Source organism: Capra hircus, chromosome 3 (assembly GCF_001704415.2).
Source record: "Capra hircus breed San Clemente chromosome 3, ASM170441v1, whole genome shotgun sequence".
Taxonomy (NCBI): Eukaryota; Metazoa; Chordata; class Mammalia; order Artiodactyla; family Bovidae; genus Capra; species Capra hircus.
In genome coordinates, this window is record NC_030810.1 from 31,102,248 (window position 1) to 31,120,967 (window position 18,720).

Below are 18,720 nucleotides of genomic sequence, written 5' to 3' on the forward strand. Positions count from 1 at the left end.
CCACCTGGCTTTCCTTAGGGAATGAGTGCTCTGCAAGCCAGGTACTGGTCTTTTGTATTGGATTTCTGTCTCTGGAGAAGCAATCTGAGGGGACTACACAGGTGTCGTGGACTAGAAGACAACCTGAATGGGACATTTAGAACTTCAGGCTCCTCTAATTCACCTGTTAGACCTTTTAAGTGTGCATGTCTGAAAACAGATTTATAGCTCTCATAAGAGTTAGAGTAGAGGAGTCTCTGACCTGATCTTAAGTTCAGCAGAGCCTGTAAACTGGCTCAACATGCCTCAGAGCCCTCTCCTCTGACCTCCAAACCCTCAGTCCACCCCAATCAGAGAACTCAGCCAGCTGCTTTGCAACTATTTACTTTTCAAGCTTTCCTCACAAAATGTGAGCTCTCTTCATGTCCCCAGGTGTTGGCACAGAACATGTACTCAGAAAATGCGGGATGGATGGATGAAGCAGAGAGGAAGAAGAGGAAAAACATCTGGTCCAGTGGTTTCTTTATTCCCCCGTGGAAACAACAATCTTATTCCTGGCAGGCGTTTCACCAGACACTCCCAGGATCTGTGGGCATGTCTCGTGGACATACCAGACCCCACTGCTCTGGGATTCTAAACATGTTGAACAAAACCTCAATGACTAACAGCCACAGGATGGAGAACATGGCTGTCAGAGCATAGCCACTTCCCTGTTTCCTTGGTACCCGACAAACCCTCTGACACCAATTCTCATGGGCACCACGGTGAAGAGCCCACAGGTAAATACTTCAGAGGCAGCAAAGTCCTTCCCTACATCACATGGGCCCTTCATGGTCTATAAGTCAGTGATGAGGAGGTGAACAAAATTTTGATTGGAATGGAAAGCAGCGTGGCCTGGAAGTGTCAGAAGATACAGGATTCATCCATCCATCCATTCATCTAACATTCACTGCATACTTAACTGTCAGACACTACTTGGGTTCATTCGTTCATTCATTCATCAAGCATTCGTTGCATTCTTAATTGTCAGACAGTGTTTGGGGAAGTGAGAGACTGCAATAAATCAAGAGACAAAAACCTCTACTACGCGAAGCTTGTAATATATCTAGTGGAGATACACAAAGGCTGTTTCAGATGGTGAGAAACTGGGGGGAAAATAAGGCTGCAAAGGAAGCTAGGGAGCATAAGATGGGGCAGCCAGGAAAGGCTTCTCTGACAGTGTCCCGAGGAAGTGGAGGGGCAAGGTGCAGATTCCTGGGAGAGGAACTCAGCAGTCCAGGAAAGGCCTCACTTGAACTTGCTGCTGCCTGATCTGAGCAACAGGAGGAGGAGCCAGGGCTGATGCTCACGGGGTCTTCTCAGCTCTCAGTGTACCCTCCATGGTCTGCTTCCTATCAGCCATCAAAGCCATGCTCAACTGAACATGTGCAGACCCCATACCACTGTCCTCATGTCCTTCTAACCTCCTACCATCAAGAGACTACCCTACAGGACACCCTCTTTGGCTTCTACCCCCCTCTGCAATTTAGCATAATAACCTATAGACCCCTGTCCCTCCTGCACCGTGGGCCAGCCTATCCTCATTGTCCATCTGCTCCTCTAGACTGAACTCCCTGAGGACCACGGCCATGCCCTGCCCATCACTACGTTCCCACCTCTAGCATGGGGCTTGCAAGTGTGTATGCTACATTGCTTCAGTCATGTCCGATTCTTTGTGACCCCATGAACTGTGGCCCCCCCCATGCTTCTCTGTCCAGTGGATTCTCCAGGCAAGAATACTGGAATAGGTAGCCATTTCCTCCTCTAGGGAACTTTTCCGACCCAGGGATCAAACCTGCATCTCTTATGTCTCCTATATTGGCAGGCTGGTTCTTTACCACTAGCTCCACCTGGGAAGCAATTCCTCATTAAACTGGTGCTGAATGATGAATGTTGAAAGCATAGGTGAGTTCCTTGAGGGCAGGGCCCAGGGCTGATTAATCTAGTAGCCCCAGAAGGCAGCAGCGTGCCTGGTACAACAGAGGGAACTCCAGATATGCTATGTAAATTGGTGCCCCCCTCCGTCCCTCAACCGTGTTGGCATTTTATCCAGATAGCCAGGTCATCCTCAGTCCCTGAACATGGAGGTCCAGGGCCAATCCAGATGTGGTCCTCTGGAGTTTAGACCAGGGCTCAAGGGTAGGGAGCGCCGTTTAGGTTTATATATGCTGTGGGATTTCTCTGATTTGTATCTGCATTAATCTCCGACAAGCCTTAACCTCATCCTTAAGCTTCTGTACCCAGAGATAATTTGGTGTTTCGAGCTATGGTTTTTCCAAGCTATCCATTTTACAAATCAAAACCTAATACGGAGCGCCCTCCAAAGCCATGGGAGGCTCTAGATGGCAGCCTGGCAAAGGGATGGCTGGTGTTCTGGTCCGCTGCTCTCTGAACTCCATGGAAATCAGGACAAAATTATCTCTGCCTGCTTCCCATCTTCCCTTTCAACACCTAATCCAAACTTCTTTTAAAAACAACCACGAGGGACTGAGAAATCAATTAGACGGTAGACACCATCTAATTCCACTCTGACATTTGACAGCTGGTGAAAGCAGAGCCTGGAGAAGAAAAGTGGCCCCAACTTCCAAAAACAGACACAACTGTCTCCACTTGACAGAAGAGGACACTGAGGTTCAAAACCTAAGAAGCCAACTCACAGTTCCGTGGCTAGTAATTGCATGGCCAGAATCTCCCAGGTCTGTCTGACTCTAAAGGCAAACACTGGCAATGCCATACTCGGCCAGTCCAAATGGGAGTATTCCCAAGGCTCCAAGGAAGCTGGGGCCCAGGTTGCCTTAACAAAATCCCACAGGGTTCTGGGGGCTGCCAGAATCTCATGTGCCCAACTCAGGCACTTCCTGCAGCTCAACATAAAAGCTGCGGGAGGAGCTTCTCTGAGGGACTGAAGTATCTTCGACTTCCCCAGACAGGCGGCAACAGAGTTCTTCAAACTTCCTTTGAAAGCTTTGCAAATTGGACTTTCAAAGGGTTGAGATTTCTGTGCAACATCACATAAAAAGGAGCCATGGTGAAGGACACTGTCCTCCCTACTTCTCAGCTCTTACTTTCAGAGTTATTTTAAGACAAGATAAACTTAGAGCTAAAAAGAGAGCCCTGAGTTTGCACATTGTATGTGTGGGTGCCTGTGAATTGCGAATGTGTGTGTGCAGGCGCTCCAAACAGTGTGTGAAAATATGCTGCAGAGATGAAGGATTAAGGAGGTTCTTTTCTTTCTTCCTCTCTTTCTTTCCTTCCTTCTTGGAATATAAAGCCACTGTAGTTTTTTTCCTCCCTCGAAGATGTAAATAAACACTCAGTCACAATCCAGGCCTTACCCAACACCCTTGTAGAGAGCTCTTGCTATAATCATAGCTGCCAGGAGGTGATGGGCAGTGGGGGTAAGGCGGCATCTCACCCATTAGAGCAGATGTGAAGAAAAGCAGGTCGCCTTCAAGTGACACTGGAATTAGGGTTGGAGCTTATATCTGTAAGTTTATCCTGCAGAGGTTTGTTTGATTTTTTTAATCACACAGCACCATGAAAAGAACATACAACGAGGCTCGGGTCATGAAGACCAGCCTTCAAATACCTTTCCTGCCTCTTAAATTCAGATTTGTTTGTTTCTGTGTCTGAAACTGAAAATAGTGTAATCAAAACACATCTCGTTGGGTTACTGAGAGGATCTCAAAGTCATAGCATGAGCACGACACAGTGCCTGGCACATAGATGGCACTAGAAACCTGTCAGCACTTTTACTTTACAAAAGAGTGAAATTATATTTTGTAAAATTGCTTCCAGACCTGGGTAAAGTACAAATGCAGCAGGAAATGAAATATCATTGTTAAACTGTCCTGACTCAGAGCAAAGAGAAAACAAAAACAACAGAAAAATAAAGTATGGTGGGAAGTGCTATCCATGAATTTTAAAAATCTACATTTAATGCTTTTAGAGGTTGGGGCCCACCTTGTAGCTCTCTATCCTAGGTAATGCGAAGCCTGGACACCTCCAGACTTGGAAAGGACTCGGGGAAAAAAACAAAACAAAGAAACCTCTCTGCTGTTTTTTCCAACTCTTAATTATGTTTTTTAAATACAAAAGCAAAATGCTCTTTTTCCAAACAACTTTATGCTCCTCTGAGCTATGTCTGACCTCTCAGCGCCTTCTTGCTCTGAACTCCATCAAAGCAGCCAAAAGCAGGAAGTGCCTTGGCATAGGAACCTCATTTCAAGGGGAGAGGAAAGGCAGGGGGACCATATTTAACTGACAAACAGAAACAGACCAGCAGCTGTCTGGCTGTGTGGCGGCCAGAGGGAAGTAGGGTGCTCCACCTGCACCAACCGCCCCAGCATTTCCAGGGAGCATGGCCATGGCAAGGCCAACATGGGGCCTTAGACGGGTCCACCACTAGCTGAAGGCCCTCCAACACACTGTGATCCTCTCTGGGCCTTGGTCTCTAGATCTGAGCTCTGGGGCTGAGGATTTCCTACTTACTTCACTGTGTTATTATGAGGTCACCTGTGTTCATGGATGCAGAAGGATTCTGCAAAACTCAAAATCACTCTGTAGACAGATGGTGACATTTAAAGCCTTTCCATCAGAAGATAATGGAGGAGGACATGGCATGGAGAACATTATGAGGAATTTGATCAGAAGGCATGGATTTGAACGATAGTTCTGGTGTCTATGTGAATTTTGGCAGTTTGCTTGAATTGTCTGAACCTTACTTAGTGATCCTTTCCCACAGTAGAGATAATATTACTTATAACAAATTTCCTGGAAGGATCAACTGAGTTAATGGATTTTCAGAAAATGGTGCTTGATACCACAAAATGTTATACAAGTGTCTTTATCACTTAATCATTCCAAAATGGGTGCTCAATCCTTATCAAGCAGCCATGGTAAATATTATTTTTATTTGAAAAACGGGAAAAGTCTGGAAAGTGAAATGACTTCTGCTAATGCAGCGGCAGGGCTCAGAATAGAAACTAATTCTTCTAGCCAACCTCTTTTTCAAAGATTCCTCAGTGAAGTCTGCCCCTAACCATTACAAGGGCTCTAGGTACAGATGAGATTTAAGTCGGGGTTGGACTTCATTGGAATCAGAGACAAAGTACTTACCACCAAATACAGCATAGTGTACATGGAGAAGGAGGCATGGCCAGAGAAGAAGGACTTCCTGCAAGAGCAAGAGATGGGTGTGTGAGGGCCATGTTCACATCCCCACTGCCTGCTCCCTCCCGGGACTGTGACCCTAAGAGTAGCCCTCGCTCACTGCTGCATCCGTGGTAGTGCTTTGGACACCTTGCCCGGGACGTAGCAAGCACCCATGAATGAACAAATAAATGAGAGAAAAAACAAATGAATGAATGGACTTACCAAAGCTCCACTGTAATCGCTTTTACGATCTGTCAGTTATTTGACTATGAGTTCCTTAAGAATGGGGACTTTGCCTTATTCATCCAACTGAATCAGGGCCCCAGCACTGAGCTTTGTACTCAGTAAGTACTCACTGAACTGCCTGCAGCAAAGGCATGAACCTAGTGCCACGGGAGGTGGACTCTCACCTGGCTTCCTGGACTTTGCTGTCTTCGCCTCTGCATTTGTAGTTTTGAATATAGCCCACAGAGCAGTTGATTTGACTGAAATCGGGGTTGCAGACGTTCAAGAAGTGAGGACGCAGGCGCCCTATGGAGACCTTGGCAATGTCTGTGAAGGACTGGCTGATGGCGCAGCCAAAGAGGAAGCAGCCCACCTGCTTGTAGAGGGCTGCCACGTAGGGATTCTGAATCGTCGAGCGGGACTTCTCCTTCAGGTAATAGATGCGGTAGAATTCCCCTGTGATGATCTGAAAGACAACGAAGAGGGGAGTGAGGCGGCATCAGGACCCATCAACAAAAGTGAGGCTGAAAGGATATTCAGTGACATAGAAGATATTCAGTACATAGCTATAGGTTAGAATCTAGAAAAATCCCGATTTTCTATTCAAGAAGTATATGAGACACCAATGTGCATGGGAGAAAAGACTGAAATACTAACACAGTCATTTATTCCTTAGGAAGAAACATATGTAATCAAATACAGTCATATGCAAATATATAAAATATATATTCATATATATATTAAGATATAGATATCCGTGTGTGTGTGTGTGTGTGTGTATCGGGTTGGCCAAACAGTTGGTACCCGATACACACACACACACACACACACACACACGCCCACCCACCCACCCCCAAAGAGAGAGACAAATAAGGACTTAGCTATTGAGGAACCAAAATCATGATTAAGGGTGGCCAAGGTGGTGCTAGTGGTAAAGAACCTGCCTGCCAATGCAGGAGACATAAGAGGCGTGGGTTCGATCCCTGAGTCGGGAAGATCCCCTGGAGAAGGAAATGGCAGCCCACTCCAGTATCCTTGCCTGGAGAATCCCATGGACAGAGGAGCCAGGGCTATAGTCCATAGGGTTGCACAGAGTCACACACAACTGAAGTGACTTAGCACAGCATGGCAAGATGTCAGAGGGTCTGAGCTAATCTCCAGATTCTAGGATTGGGGGTCACGAATCACCAACCACGATCAAACCCTACACAGGGCCTTCGCCTGTGCCATACTGAGCCCTGGCAGAGGTTTCTTTGAGAAAGGGTGAACGCTCCCTGACTCGCTTTGGGGTTTGAATCCAGGCTCTGTCACCTACCTGGTGTCCTTCTAAAATAACTTGAACTTCTACAGAGGTAGTCAGAAATGTGGCAAGTGGTGGAAATGCCCTGGGTCACAGAAAGGGATTCTTTCATTTTACTCTTAAGAAGTAGGGCATAATGAAAAGAGTACTGGCCTTCAAACCAAGAAACTTTTATACAAGGCCCTTCAGAGTTTGTGAATTCCCAAGGGTGCCTCCATTGTCTCCTCCATCCTGAAAGACAGTGAGCAAGTCTGGGTTTTCATATCCTTCCTCCATCCCACTGCGTCTACTCTTTAATGTTAAGGGGAGGGAGATTCATCACTTCTTTAAAAAGAAGAAAAAAAAGAGCCAGCAACCATCGATTATGAACAGCATGTCAGCATTTATTTTTTATATACTTTATGACACCCCCACAACTACCAGGAGATAGATTGAGACTGAGAGGAAAAGCTCTCTAACCAAAACTGCCTGCTTTTACATTAAGAATGGTGGGGGCTTAGGGCAGGGAAGGGGGTCAGCTGACTCTGTAAGGTAAACACCTTAAATGCCTACACAGCTGAGGATAAGTTCTGCGCTGGTGATACACCACCGCTCAGCCTGCTGTCCTTGACTTAACTCCACAGCACAGCTCTGGCCACTTCCTGGTCACAACCACAGTGCCGGGACAGTGATGTTCAACTCATCACTCACCACAAAGTCCCTTTCACACTTCCTCACAGGGAAGGCTGATGAGCCACACTTGCCCTTTCAGGGAACAGACAGCGTGTTCACAACCACAAGGGAAGCAATAGACTGACACATCCGGGCACTCTTCTCATGGGCTTCCCTCATCCTTTTCTAGCTGGGGAAGGCATCCAGGCTGGGTGTCTGATCCCAGTCCAGGGCTCCCAAGTCTGGAGGGGAGGATGGCGTGAAATGCCAGCTGGGCCCAGGGGCAAGCAGGTGCAGTCGTGAGAACACCTCCTAGTGCTGCTAACATTTATACAGTGATTCTGTGTTTATAAATGCTGGTGATTTCTCAGTGCTACCCTTTGGCTTCCTGGATCATACTGAATTTCCGAGATCATATGATTCCATTAGAGAGATGGTCAAAGGCCAGCCTCGTCTGGCATCCTGGCTTAGCCGTTCTCCGGGAGAGCAGCAGGACCATCAGCCGAATGAATCAATGAATGAAAGGGGGCAAGATGGTGGTCCACACGGTTGTTTTTATTGCAAAATTGGAAATGTCCTCTAAACATTACCAAGAGTCCTTTGACAACATGCTGCAGAGATTAAAATCTGAGAAGCCTAGCCAGTCATAAATGAAAGGGTCCATTATATATGGAAGAAACTGAAGTTCAAATTAACTCACATCTAAAGATTAGACCCAGGTGTTCTAATTCTCCACCCAGCATTCTTTCCTACCATTCATGGTCTAATTCCCCTTTTGAACCTGTTTATACTTTTACCCTGTGTAACCTTATGGGCTAACATGTTCCAGATGTTTATAACCACCATCATGTTCGCTCTTCCTTCTTCTTCTTGTTTTTATAAATCATGCTCACTTGACTTTAGACATGGGGGAGAAGCACTAAGCTAGGAGTCAAGGGGCCAGAGTTCAAGTCCCTACTCACTGAGTGATCTGGGACAAGTCAGCTTCTCCATTTGCAAAATGAAGGCACTAGACTCCGTGATTAATTCCTTCATAACTGCAGTGACATTTATTCCCAGCTCTCCTGTGCTACCTTCACCAGTAGCCTCTCATCAAAGCAAAGATAATAAGCAGCAGGAAAGGAAATGTACTTGTGAGATGACACAAGCCAAGAACAGAATCAAGACCCCATGCATAATTCCTGCCCTCGGATGGCTCCCGAGTTCCTTGAACCATCCACTGAAACAGATTAAGAAACTGTTTCTAAATGGGCATGTCTCGGGCATGATTTCCAGTTTGATGCAGAAAAAGAACACGTGGGTTTCCACTGCAGATCAGCATCTCTTACATCATTTTATGGTTGATTAATCCCAGGGGCGTCACCTCTCTGCTTCAGTCATCTCAGGGAGAAAGGGTTTGCTTACACCGCAAGGACAATCTTTAGCTCTCACATCCTTCATTCTGAAACTTCAGTTTTCAGTGCCACAGTTTTGCAAATAGCAAGCTGCTAAGTAAAATGCTTCCTCCTCTCATGGGAAGATAACGATATAAAGAGAACATCTGGTGGCCCCTCAAATTCCCAATAATAACTCTAATAATACCAGCAATCTTTTAAATTTCTTTTGCAACTTACAGTTTCATTTAATCTGCAACCTGTGAGGACAATATGCCCAGTTTACTGGTGGGAATACTAAGGCACTGAGAAATAGTGACTGATCTGAAGGATTTGAGGCTAGAAAGCTGACAGTTAAAAGTAGAGCCCAGATATTCTAACTCTCAAGTTCAAAGACCCACAGAAGACTACATTAAGATTGTTTTATTATTTCTATTATTAAAAACAATTTCCACTATAGAATAGCAACTGTGTATTTTCAAGGACAGGATCAGGCTGAAGCCATTTAGCAGACATATGACTCCAGGACCACATGGCTTCTGGGGCAGCCCTGACAGATCTTGGAGCTAATGAGCAACAAATTATGTATTTTCTCCATCCCCTTGTACAGAAGGGTCGGGGAGTCGACAATACAGCCATAAATCATCGTTATGAACTGGCCAGGTTTGGCTTCTTGTAATCCTAACCCTTAAAAGACCATTTAATGAAATTCGGGCTGCCCAAATACCTCACTTCTGCAGAAGAGACGAAGGCTTAAATTGTTCTCCGACACGTTACACACCTAACTCTGGAGTTCCAGATTTACTGCTTTCGGACTTTATTCATTACTCGCAATGTTTTTATTCCCGGGTAATAAAATAAGCTCTTCCCTCCCCCCTCCCCCTACAAAGGCCCTGTCCCCACTCGCACACTCTGGCCCCGGGAGCCCTGGTTTCTGCTTCAGTCAGCAAAGTTGTGATATGTAAATTTCACGGCTGAGAAAAATGCCTTCAATGTCCATCCCTTTCTGAAACAGCAAGCAACAGATTCTGGGGGTGATGGCAGGCTGCCAGGCGAGCAGAGGAGAATTCTCCCCTACCTGCCTTTTAAAGCATTTGGCACAAAATCTGGAAACTAATAAAGTGGGAAAGCACTGCAATTAAGCTATGAGGGGACAGAAAGGGATCAATCTGTCCTCGCCAGAGAATGGCTGAGTTTGAGGGAAGTTGGCTCCAACTCTTAAGACAGCTCCTCTTCCTGTCTTTTCTGGTATACAAGGGCTCAAGTGCCCACATATTCACAAATATTGAGCTGCTCTGGAGAGGAAATTTGAAAACACATTAGGAGAGACATTTTGGAAAGGAGAGATTTCTTTCACAGTGGTGAAAGAAGCACTGACTTTTGGAGCCAGAAAAGTCTTGATCTGTATATCCCATCTCTTACCATAAACCTAGAGAAGTGACTTCACCTCTCTGGGCTTAGGTCTCCTTGTCTATGAAATAAGAGTAATATGTTGACCAGTACGCACTGCTATATTTAAAACAACCAACAAGGACCTACTGTATAGCAACAGGAATTCTGCTCAATATTCTGTAATAACCTAAATGAGAAAAGAGTTTGAAAAAGAATTGATATGTGTATATGTATAACTGAATCACTTTTCAGTACCTCTGAAACTAACGCAACACTGTTAATCAACTATACTCCAATATAAAACAAAAATTTTAAAGGGAAAAAAAGAAATGAAAAATTTTAAAAGGACTAAAATCTACCTGGCAAGATTGCCAGGGGAATCAAGAAGATGATATATCATCTACGTGGCACCTAGCAGAAGAGCTCTGCAAACAATAATTTTTTTCCTTCCCTTGGAAAAAAAGAAACAAAAAATTAACACAGGCATACCATTTTATTGCACTTTGCAGACACTGTTGTGGTTGCTGTTTTTTCACAAATTGAAGGTTTGTGACCACCCTGTATCAAGCAAGTCTATCGGCTTTTTTTCTTCCCCAACAGCATTTGCTCACTTCACGTCTATGTGTATATGTTTTGAAATTTGTAATACTTTCAATATTTCTAATTTTTCATTGTTATTATATTTGTTACAATCAATGATCGGTGGTCATTTTTTAGCAATAAAGTATTTTCTAATTCAGGCGTAAACATTGTTTCTTAGACATAACGCAATTGCACACGTAACAGATTACAGTTTAGTGTAAACCTAACTTTTACATGCCCTGGGAAACCAAACACCCATGACTCACTTTATTGTAATATTCGCTTTATTGTAATGATCTGAAACTGAACGTGCAATAGCTCCAGGAAATGTCTGTACTTGTATAAAACATCTTTTCCAAAATAGTTCTAAGAGATCCCTGGAAAAGAACATATCACACCAAAGAATTTGGGAGCACTACCTCTCCAGGGTAGAACCAGAAAAATATGAGTATGGAGATGCTGGTTTTTGACCATTTCATCTAGGATGTCTTTTTCAGGGGAACAAAGCAGGGAGAGAGTCTAAATTCCAGGCAGCAAGGGCTACCCTACTGCATCGTTCGTGTCATTTGTAACAGTCCACCATACAGATTATCCCAAAAAAAGCAAGACTTTTGCACAGAATCCTAACAATTCCTCTTACAGAGTCTGAGAACTCATTGTCTGCTGCCAAATTCGAAGGACAAACTTCCCTAATATTCTGATCGGCTTCAGTGATAACATCTGCATAGTCTGTAACAACACAAAACTTTTCCCTGTCCACTGCATTACCTGCTTCTCACAACACCCTAAGATTTGCTAACTTATTCTCCACACTTTATAAATGAGTGTGATGAAGGCCAGAGAGGCCACTGCATCACCCTTGGGGATAAGGTAGTGGACAGTGGCAGGGCGCTTGCTGCAGCCTGGGCCTCCCATGCTCTGCCCGGTGGCATCTAGCTGGTTTTTCTCTTAGAAGCCCTAGCAGGTGGCAGGTTGGAAGTCTCCAGTGAGACAGGCATTCCCTGAACACCTACGAAGATCATGTCACCCTGTCAGGCACCTGCACGTTCAGATCCCCATCAGCCACAGAGCACCAAGCTCCCCCTTCACATCTCAGCTCTGTGGATTAATGAACCTTTTCCAATCCAGAAGAGATTCCTTCATTCAACAGGCACTGAATGATGGAGATTAATGAAGGAAGAATCATTTTTCTCACTTGATTTCTCATAAGGGAAAGGGAAATGTAACATATCCAAGTCCTGCTTCTAAGGATGGAAACAGAAGTGTTGCTCTATCTTCTTTGAGCTTTGCTCCATCTACTGCAATGAAATGCAGTATCTTCAGCGACTGGAAATAACTGATGAGAAATTCAGTCTCCCATTCTTCTCCCACTCAGTTGTCTGTAACCTCTTAGTAGGAGATCAGTGCCTCACAGATCAGGAAAGGCAATGGGGACCCAAATCTGTCCAAGGCCACCAGTGGAGTTTCTAGGCTTTATGGGTAGGTCTAGAACATGGACAGCAAAGAAGCCAGAGAGAGGGCACAGAAGCTATTTATGGTTGAAATCAACAGTGGCCGCCCTAAGCCCTCTAGCTTTACAAAGGAGGTATCTTGAAAGATGAAGCAGTCTATTTTCCAAAGTCAGGGACTGAAAGGCATGAGTCTCCTAGATGATCAGCTCTGCCTCTCCATGCAAGAGTTCTCTCTATAGCATAGCCTGCTACCCATTTCTCGCTCCTTTGACCTTGAATTTCCTACCATCCTTAATATCACCACTGTGCTTTCTTCCTGTTTCTCAAACACCTTTCTCTTTCCAGTGGCTCTACTTCTGGGTGCTGTTAGATAAATGTCAGTCTTCCTAGGGTTGTATCCTTGCCTTTTCTCTGTGACTTCACCTGTGAAAATGACCTTCAAAAGGGCATTTCTTTCACTCTCTAGTTTCAGCTCACTCTTTACCCCATCAGTCTTATTCCAATCTTCTGCCAAAGCTTCCAACTAGTTATCAAACCAGTATTATCAGCATGTCCACCTGACCAAGTCACACTTATTCCAACTTCTGCCCCAAACCTCACTTCTCCTCCCTCCATTCCTACTCAAGATGCCACCAAACACAGAACTGCAAAGACAGGAAATCTTAGACTGTACCCTCTCCTTTACCCCCATTGTAATCCAATTCTGATTATCCCATGTCTGCAAGGTGGGGTGTCATATCCATCCGATTCTCTCTCTTCTCTTTGCATTACCACCACGGCAGTTCAGACCTCATCCTTGACGTTGGTTGAAAAGTTGGCCACATGAGCTGAAAATACTTTCATCAATCTGTAGCCTATTAATGAGAGTAAAAACTCCTCAGCACTCAAGGAGTTTCACAATCTTGCAGTCATCTCTTCCTACCTTATCTCTGTCTTCTCCCTTATACTCTGTTTCTCTAGCTGAGCAGGTCTGTCTGCTTGACACTTCCTGAAAAGGCCCTATTGTTTCAGTCTTGGTGAAGCCATCCCCTCTGTCTGGAACGCCAGGATCTCTAACAAAAGTCTCACCTCTGCTTCAAAGTAGAGCTCGATGCCAGCTAGCGCACCAGGTTAGAGGGCGCCTTTACTCAAGAGTCTTGGGCAACTGAGCTCTATGACTCTCAGTCTCCTTATGTGTACAAAAGGAGATAATATGGTGGCAGCAGCAAGAGCCCAAGGGTTGTTGTGATAATTAAGTGGAGTGCTCCATGAATAGTGATGATGATGATGGTGAAGCCTTCACCAATGAAAACGACTTTGAGTGATCTTCCGATCAACTCCCACAGTACTTTATTTCTGCCTTAGACCATCTACAGCAGAGGTCCCCAACCTCTAGGATCTAATGCCTGATGATCTGAGGTAGAGCTGATGTAATAATAGGAATAAAGTGCACAATAAATGTATTGTGCTTGAGTCATCCCAAAACTATCTGCGCACCACTGCCCCCCAACCCCAACGCCTCACCCTGGCGGGTGGAAAAATTGTCTTCCACAGAACCAGTCCCTGGTGCCAGAAAGGTTGAGGACTGCTAGTTTACAGCATCTCTCTTGTTTTGTCCTTGAAGCTCTCACCTCTCTGGGTCTTACTATCCTTCACTGCCCTGACTATCTTCTAGCTCCCCGACCAGTTCTTTAGTCTCCTTGAGGGTCTAATGGTACAATCAATCATGCACTTGGCCTGTTCCATAAGCTCCAAGGACAGTATCTGTGTCTTGTATCTCAGCTTCTAGGCTAAGGGGAAGCCTAGATGTTCTAAGGAAGGTCTCACTCAGAGAGGCTTTCACTTTCTGACAAACCACTTCCTACACAACATTATCCCAGGGACTTCCCCGGTGGTCCAGTGGTTAAGACTTTGTATTTCCATTGCAGGGACTGCAGGTTCAATCCCTAGTCGGGGAACTAAAATCCCACATGCTGCACAGCAAGGCCAAAAAACAAATAATAATTAAAATAAAAAGAGAGTAAGAACTAAATTAAAATATATTTTAAAACAAACAAAAAAATTATTTTTAAAAAAAGGAAAACCCACTATCCTACACTGTCAGTCTTGGGCAATCATCTGCCCAGGGGCCTAGATGTTTTGTCCTCCTGCATACAAAGAGCTCTTTACAACCAGGAACTACAGATTTTCTAGCTCACTAATTGTAGAGCACTCTGCATAGCCCCAAGCACACAGTGGATCTTCAATGTCAGCTCGTGTGCTGGGTTTTGAAGACAGACAGACCTGGGTATCAATTCCTGCTCCCTGTTCACCAAGCAGAATAACTTCACACTGGCCACACTCCCCTTGTAAACCTTAGGACCCTCCCTCCTTAGTAAAATGGGGTCAATAATACCTATCCCCTGCAGATGCTGAAGAGGATTTAAGATAAGGCATATTAGTTTCCAGCCCACTAGATAGTGGGTCAATGGTATCTAATCCTCTATCCCATCCCCTAACACTGACTCACATGAATAGATTGCCCAGCCTCCTAAGAATTGTCACTTAAAGTGGAGAATATCATCACCCTCATATTAGACAGATTTTCCAAAGGAGTCCTGAACCCCTAAGAATGACAGTAACTAAGGAAGAACTGCTACAGCGTGTGTGCGGTTGCTGGCGGGGCGGGGGGGCGGGGGGGGGGGCGGACCTAAATCCTAATCTCAGTGCCTGTGTTTGTTACATTGCAAATAGGGCCCCTCCCCCCGCCCCCTCCTCAGGCAGTAAGGTCTGAAGAACTCTGTAGCCCTCTGACCAGGGATGACACAGTTGAAGGGGTAACGTGATCATTCTCTGTTGGTGGTCTTGGTAATTGCACAGATATAGTGGATTGTAAACTGGGGGAACTGGGTCTCCCACCAAGGCACCGCTGGGCCAGCCTGACTTCACATTTTTTTTCAAAGTTGAAGACTCGACTAACCTTTAATGAGGAGGCAGTCTTGGGGAACCTTGTTTTCTTGGCAGTGCTCTCTCAGATAAAGGGAGATGGGGGGTGGGGAGGAAGTAATGAAGTCCAGATGTGGGCAAACCGAAGCCTGATCCTGAATAAACAAGTTTTGGAGGTATAAGTTCTTCTTCTTGTCTCTCCAGCCAGAAATGTGCATGTGGTACAGAGCAGGCTCCCGTGTGCATCAGAGGCCATCATCCAGATTTTAGGGAGACAAACAGGACACGTATCCCTGCTCGCCTAGGTCCTCTAACATCTTTTGACCTAACGCTTGTCAGTTTCTGCTCGAAATGTACGGTCTCCTCTATGATTTTTACAGTCACATATATTGAGTACCCAAGTTTCTGCCTTACGCGAGCAATAAAATCAAAATCAGAGGATGCCTACTCTAGCACAATTACCAGGAAATAGTCAGGTAAACAGACATGATAGTTCGATACAATAACTGCAAAGACAGAGGTGGGCCCAGGGACCTCTGGGACCTTTGGAAGGTGGGGGAGGAGGCAGTCAAGGAATGCTTCCTGGAGAAGGTGACATTGGCTTGGTGTTTAGTTAGTGTTTAGTTAGTACCTACCATGTGCAAGAGGGAAAGATCTGATCTCTGCCTTGCAAGAACCCATTATCTAGCTGGGGAGATGAAAAGTGGACACAAATCACATTACAAGGTGATATATATTGAAGGTGCTGTCTGTCTGCTGGAGATGGGGCAGCTTCCAGGCAGTTTAATGACAAGAGATAACACACAGCTTGTTAGGCGAGGGTTCAGTCCTGGATCACCAGCACCTGCCATGCCCTGTGGGCTTAATAAGTAATTGTGGAAGGGAAGCAGGCTTTAGAAGGCAGCAATAGTCTCATTTTAAAAAGCCTTGCCTTAGAATCAGAGGACTCCTGGTCTGGCCCTGCCACTCGTTAATTACGGCAAAGTCACTTCATTTCTTGATCTCCAGTTCCCTTAGCCACACCAATCCACCCCTGAGAATCACAGACTCACTACCAGGTGCAGATAAGAGAATGCGCACATGAAGGGCACTTTGTAAACTGTACAACACTATAGAGACGAAAAGGCCAATCCTCACTCACGACACGTGTAATGTCAGTTGATTGGACTCCCAGAACTAGCCTATGGAGTTGGTGAACTATTTCACCAATTTACAGTAAACGTAGGTATAGTTCTTTTCCAAAGGGGTCAATGCCTTGACAGAAGTTGAAGGATAAATCACAGAATGAAGAAGCTCAGAAGTTTTAGGCCACGAACCTCAATCAAAGCCAAAATCTGAGCTTTTTCTCTAGTTAGGAATGTCATAACAGAGGTTCAAAATGGATGGGATGTGAGGAAAAGGAGCATTTTTATGGCCAGAGGGAGAAGTGGATTCACTCATGACTCATCATACTTCAACTCCTAGATATTAAGAATCTTTATTAAACCCCTTTCAGGGACTGACCAAAGCAAGCACTTGAGCCCCTGTTTATTTAAAAGGAATACTAAGCATTTTTTCCATATTAAAATCTTTGTGCATAATTCTTTGCACAGCATGGTGCAAGGCAATTGGAGAGAAGGCTAGATAAAAGATGATATTTACTGTTTTTGCTCCTAATCTCACTGCTGCTAGAGTCATTAAACCCTTAGGAGGCAGGGATAGGAACCATTGCCTTGTGGATTTGGAAGGAATTCCTATTATGCTATAATTTCAAAATCTAAGATACATCTGAAAAAGAGGTCAAAATGACCCGATTTTTCCACGTCTCCTGCCATAGAAAGGTGTCTGCTTTCTCTATAACTTCTGAAATTTGCATCTTGAAACCCCACTGGTGTGCCATTCCTTTGTTGTGGGGACTATTCAGACTGGAGCAGGGGCACCCAGATCAGTCAAGGCTTCTCTTGTTGTTTTAAACAAACCTGACATTTGGCAGGAGGAGGCCAGGGCAGCAAGTAGCAGGCTGATTAGATTTCCAGCTCTGGGTCCCCCTTCACCCTCCCTGACTGTCATTCACGCCCTCTGATCAGAAGCAGATTCGGCATGGAGCTAGCCAGGCTCTCTGGCCAGTCACAACGGGAGAGAAAGTTATTGTTGTTGAATTCAAGTTGTATAGATTTTCCAGAATTGACCATATGCATTAACGGGAATTATTCACTTTTCCTCCGAGGTCTTTGCTTTTCCTCTTGTTCATGATTACTCTGGTCCTTAATGACAGGTAAGCGGGTGAGCATACCTCATTAGGAGCCCACAACTCACACACGCCTCCAGCTGAAATGCAGGGGCAGCTGGATCAGGAAGCTAAAGTTTTCTTGCAAAGAGTATTGGCATGAGAGTCGAGAGACCTGAGTTCTCATGAATAAACTACAAGGGAAGAGCGGGAGATGTGATGAATCCAAAGGCTGGAGGGCCTTTCCTAACTGTACTTCTGCCAAGTAAAAGGTCTTGACTAAGTCACTTCATCAATATTTTTTTTACTTCATCACTTTTTGATGCTGTTTACTCACAATAAAAACAGTGAACATTTGCTGAATATACTGCCTGTATCAGGCACTGAATTACTTTCCACATATTAGCTCATTTATTTCTGAAAACCTTCATAGTATCTCCATTTCATAGATGAAAGCAAGGAGGCTTACTAATTTTCTACACGTTCCATAGCAGAAGAGCTTGGGGGTGAACCAGAGCCCACACTTTTAACCCCATGTGAAACTGAGACACCAAAAAACTGTGTGTGTATGTGTGTGTGTGTGTGTGTGTGTGTGTGTGTATTGGGAGGGTGCAAAAGGCTTGAACACAGCCCCAGGTTTCCATGATGCAACAGTAGCACCTGGCAAAGGATGGCTTTCTCAGAACCAAAGGGAAGCACCTCCAGACCTATTCTGCTGGCACTGTGCGGCTGGGGGAAACGTCCTCGATGCCCATCCCATAACATCCCGTCCCATAACCAAGGCACAGTGCATGACTCTTTCAGGGGAATCTGGGAGATCAGGGAGCATTTTAATTAAAACTTCCACATGACACGAGGAGGGAAGCCAGTCACAACTAAGCTCTTCAAAGCAGGTTTCTCTTAGTGAGGAAGGAAGAAGCAAGGATCCAGAAGAGACATGAGTGCCCTGTGTCCTAGCCCACTGCAGCCAAGGATGTGCCCCCAGGTGTGAAATCAAACAGGACTCTCATTTTACAGATGAGGAAAATGAGGCCTAGAAAACCCAGGTGGCGGCGGTTCAGTTGCTAAATCACGTCTGACTCTTGTGACCACATGGACTGTGTGTAGTTCATCAGGCTTCTCTGTCCATGGGAATTTCTCAAGCAAGAATACTGGAGTGGGTAGCCATTTTCTTCTCTGGGGATCTTCCCGAAGCAGGGATGGAACCGGGGCCTCCGGCATTGCAGGCAGATTCTTTACTGAGTGAGCCACCAGGGCAGCCCAGGGATTTATCTAATTCACATAGTCTAGGGGCCCCAAGTCTCTCTCCCTGGTGCCGTGCCCAGGAGCAGCCCACTAGGCACGCCACTAATAACTGCATGTAAAGAGAGCAGAGGCCACAGACCATCCCTGTGAATGTGATATTCTTATCTCAACAGCTCCCGAGTTAGAGCCAGCTTCTAAAAGGATTCAATTTAACTGAGC

At 45.2% G+C, this 18,720-nt stretch overlaps 1 protein-coding gene across 2 annotated transcripts in view; it reads right to left on the bottom strand.

Moving 5' to 3' along the window:
* The window catches only part of PLPP3 (phospholipid phosphatase 3), an 88,125-nt gene that overhangs the window by 22,938 nt on the left and 46,467 nt on the right, over window positions 1-18,720 (bottom strand). For both annotated transcript variants that reach the window (XM_018044641.1, XM_005678357.3), the window contains exons 3-4: window positions 5,583-5,863; window positions 5,137-5,194 (exon numbers count right to left, since the gene is read on the bottom strand). In XM_018044641.1, the coding sequence (XP_017900130.1) occupies window positions 5,137-5,194; window positions 5,583-5,863 (339 nt within the window). The remainder of the gene's footprint in view (window positions 1-5,136; window positions 5,195-5,582; window positions 5,864-18,720) is intronic.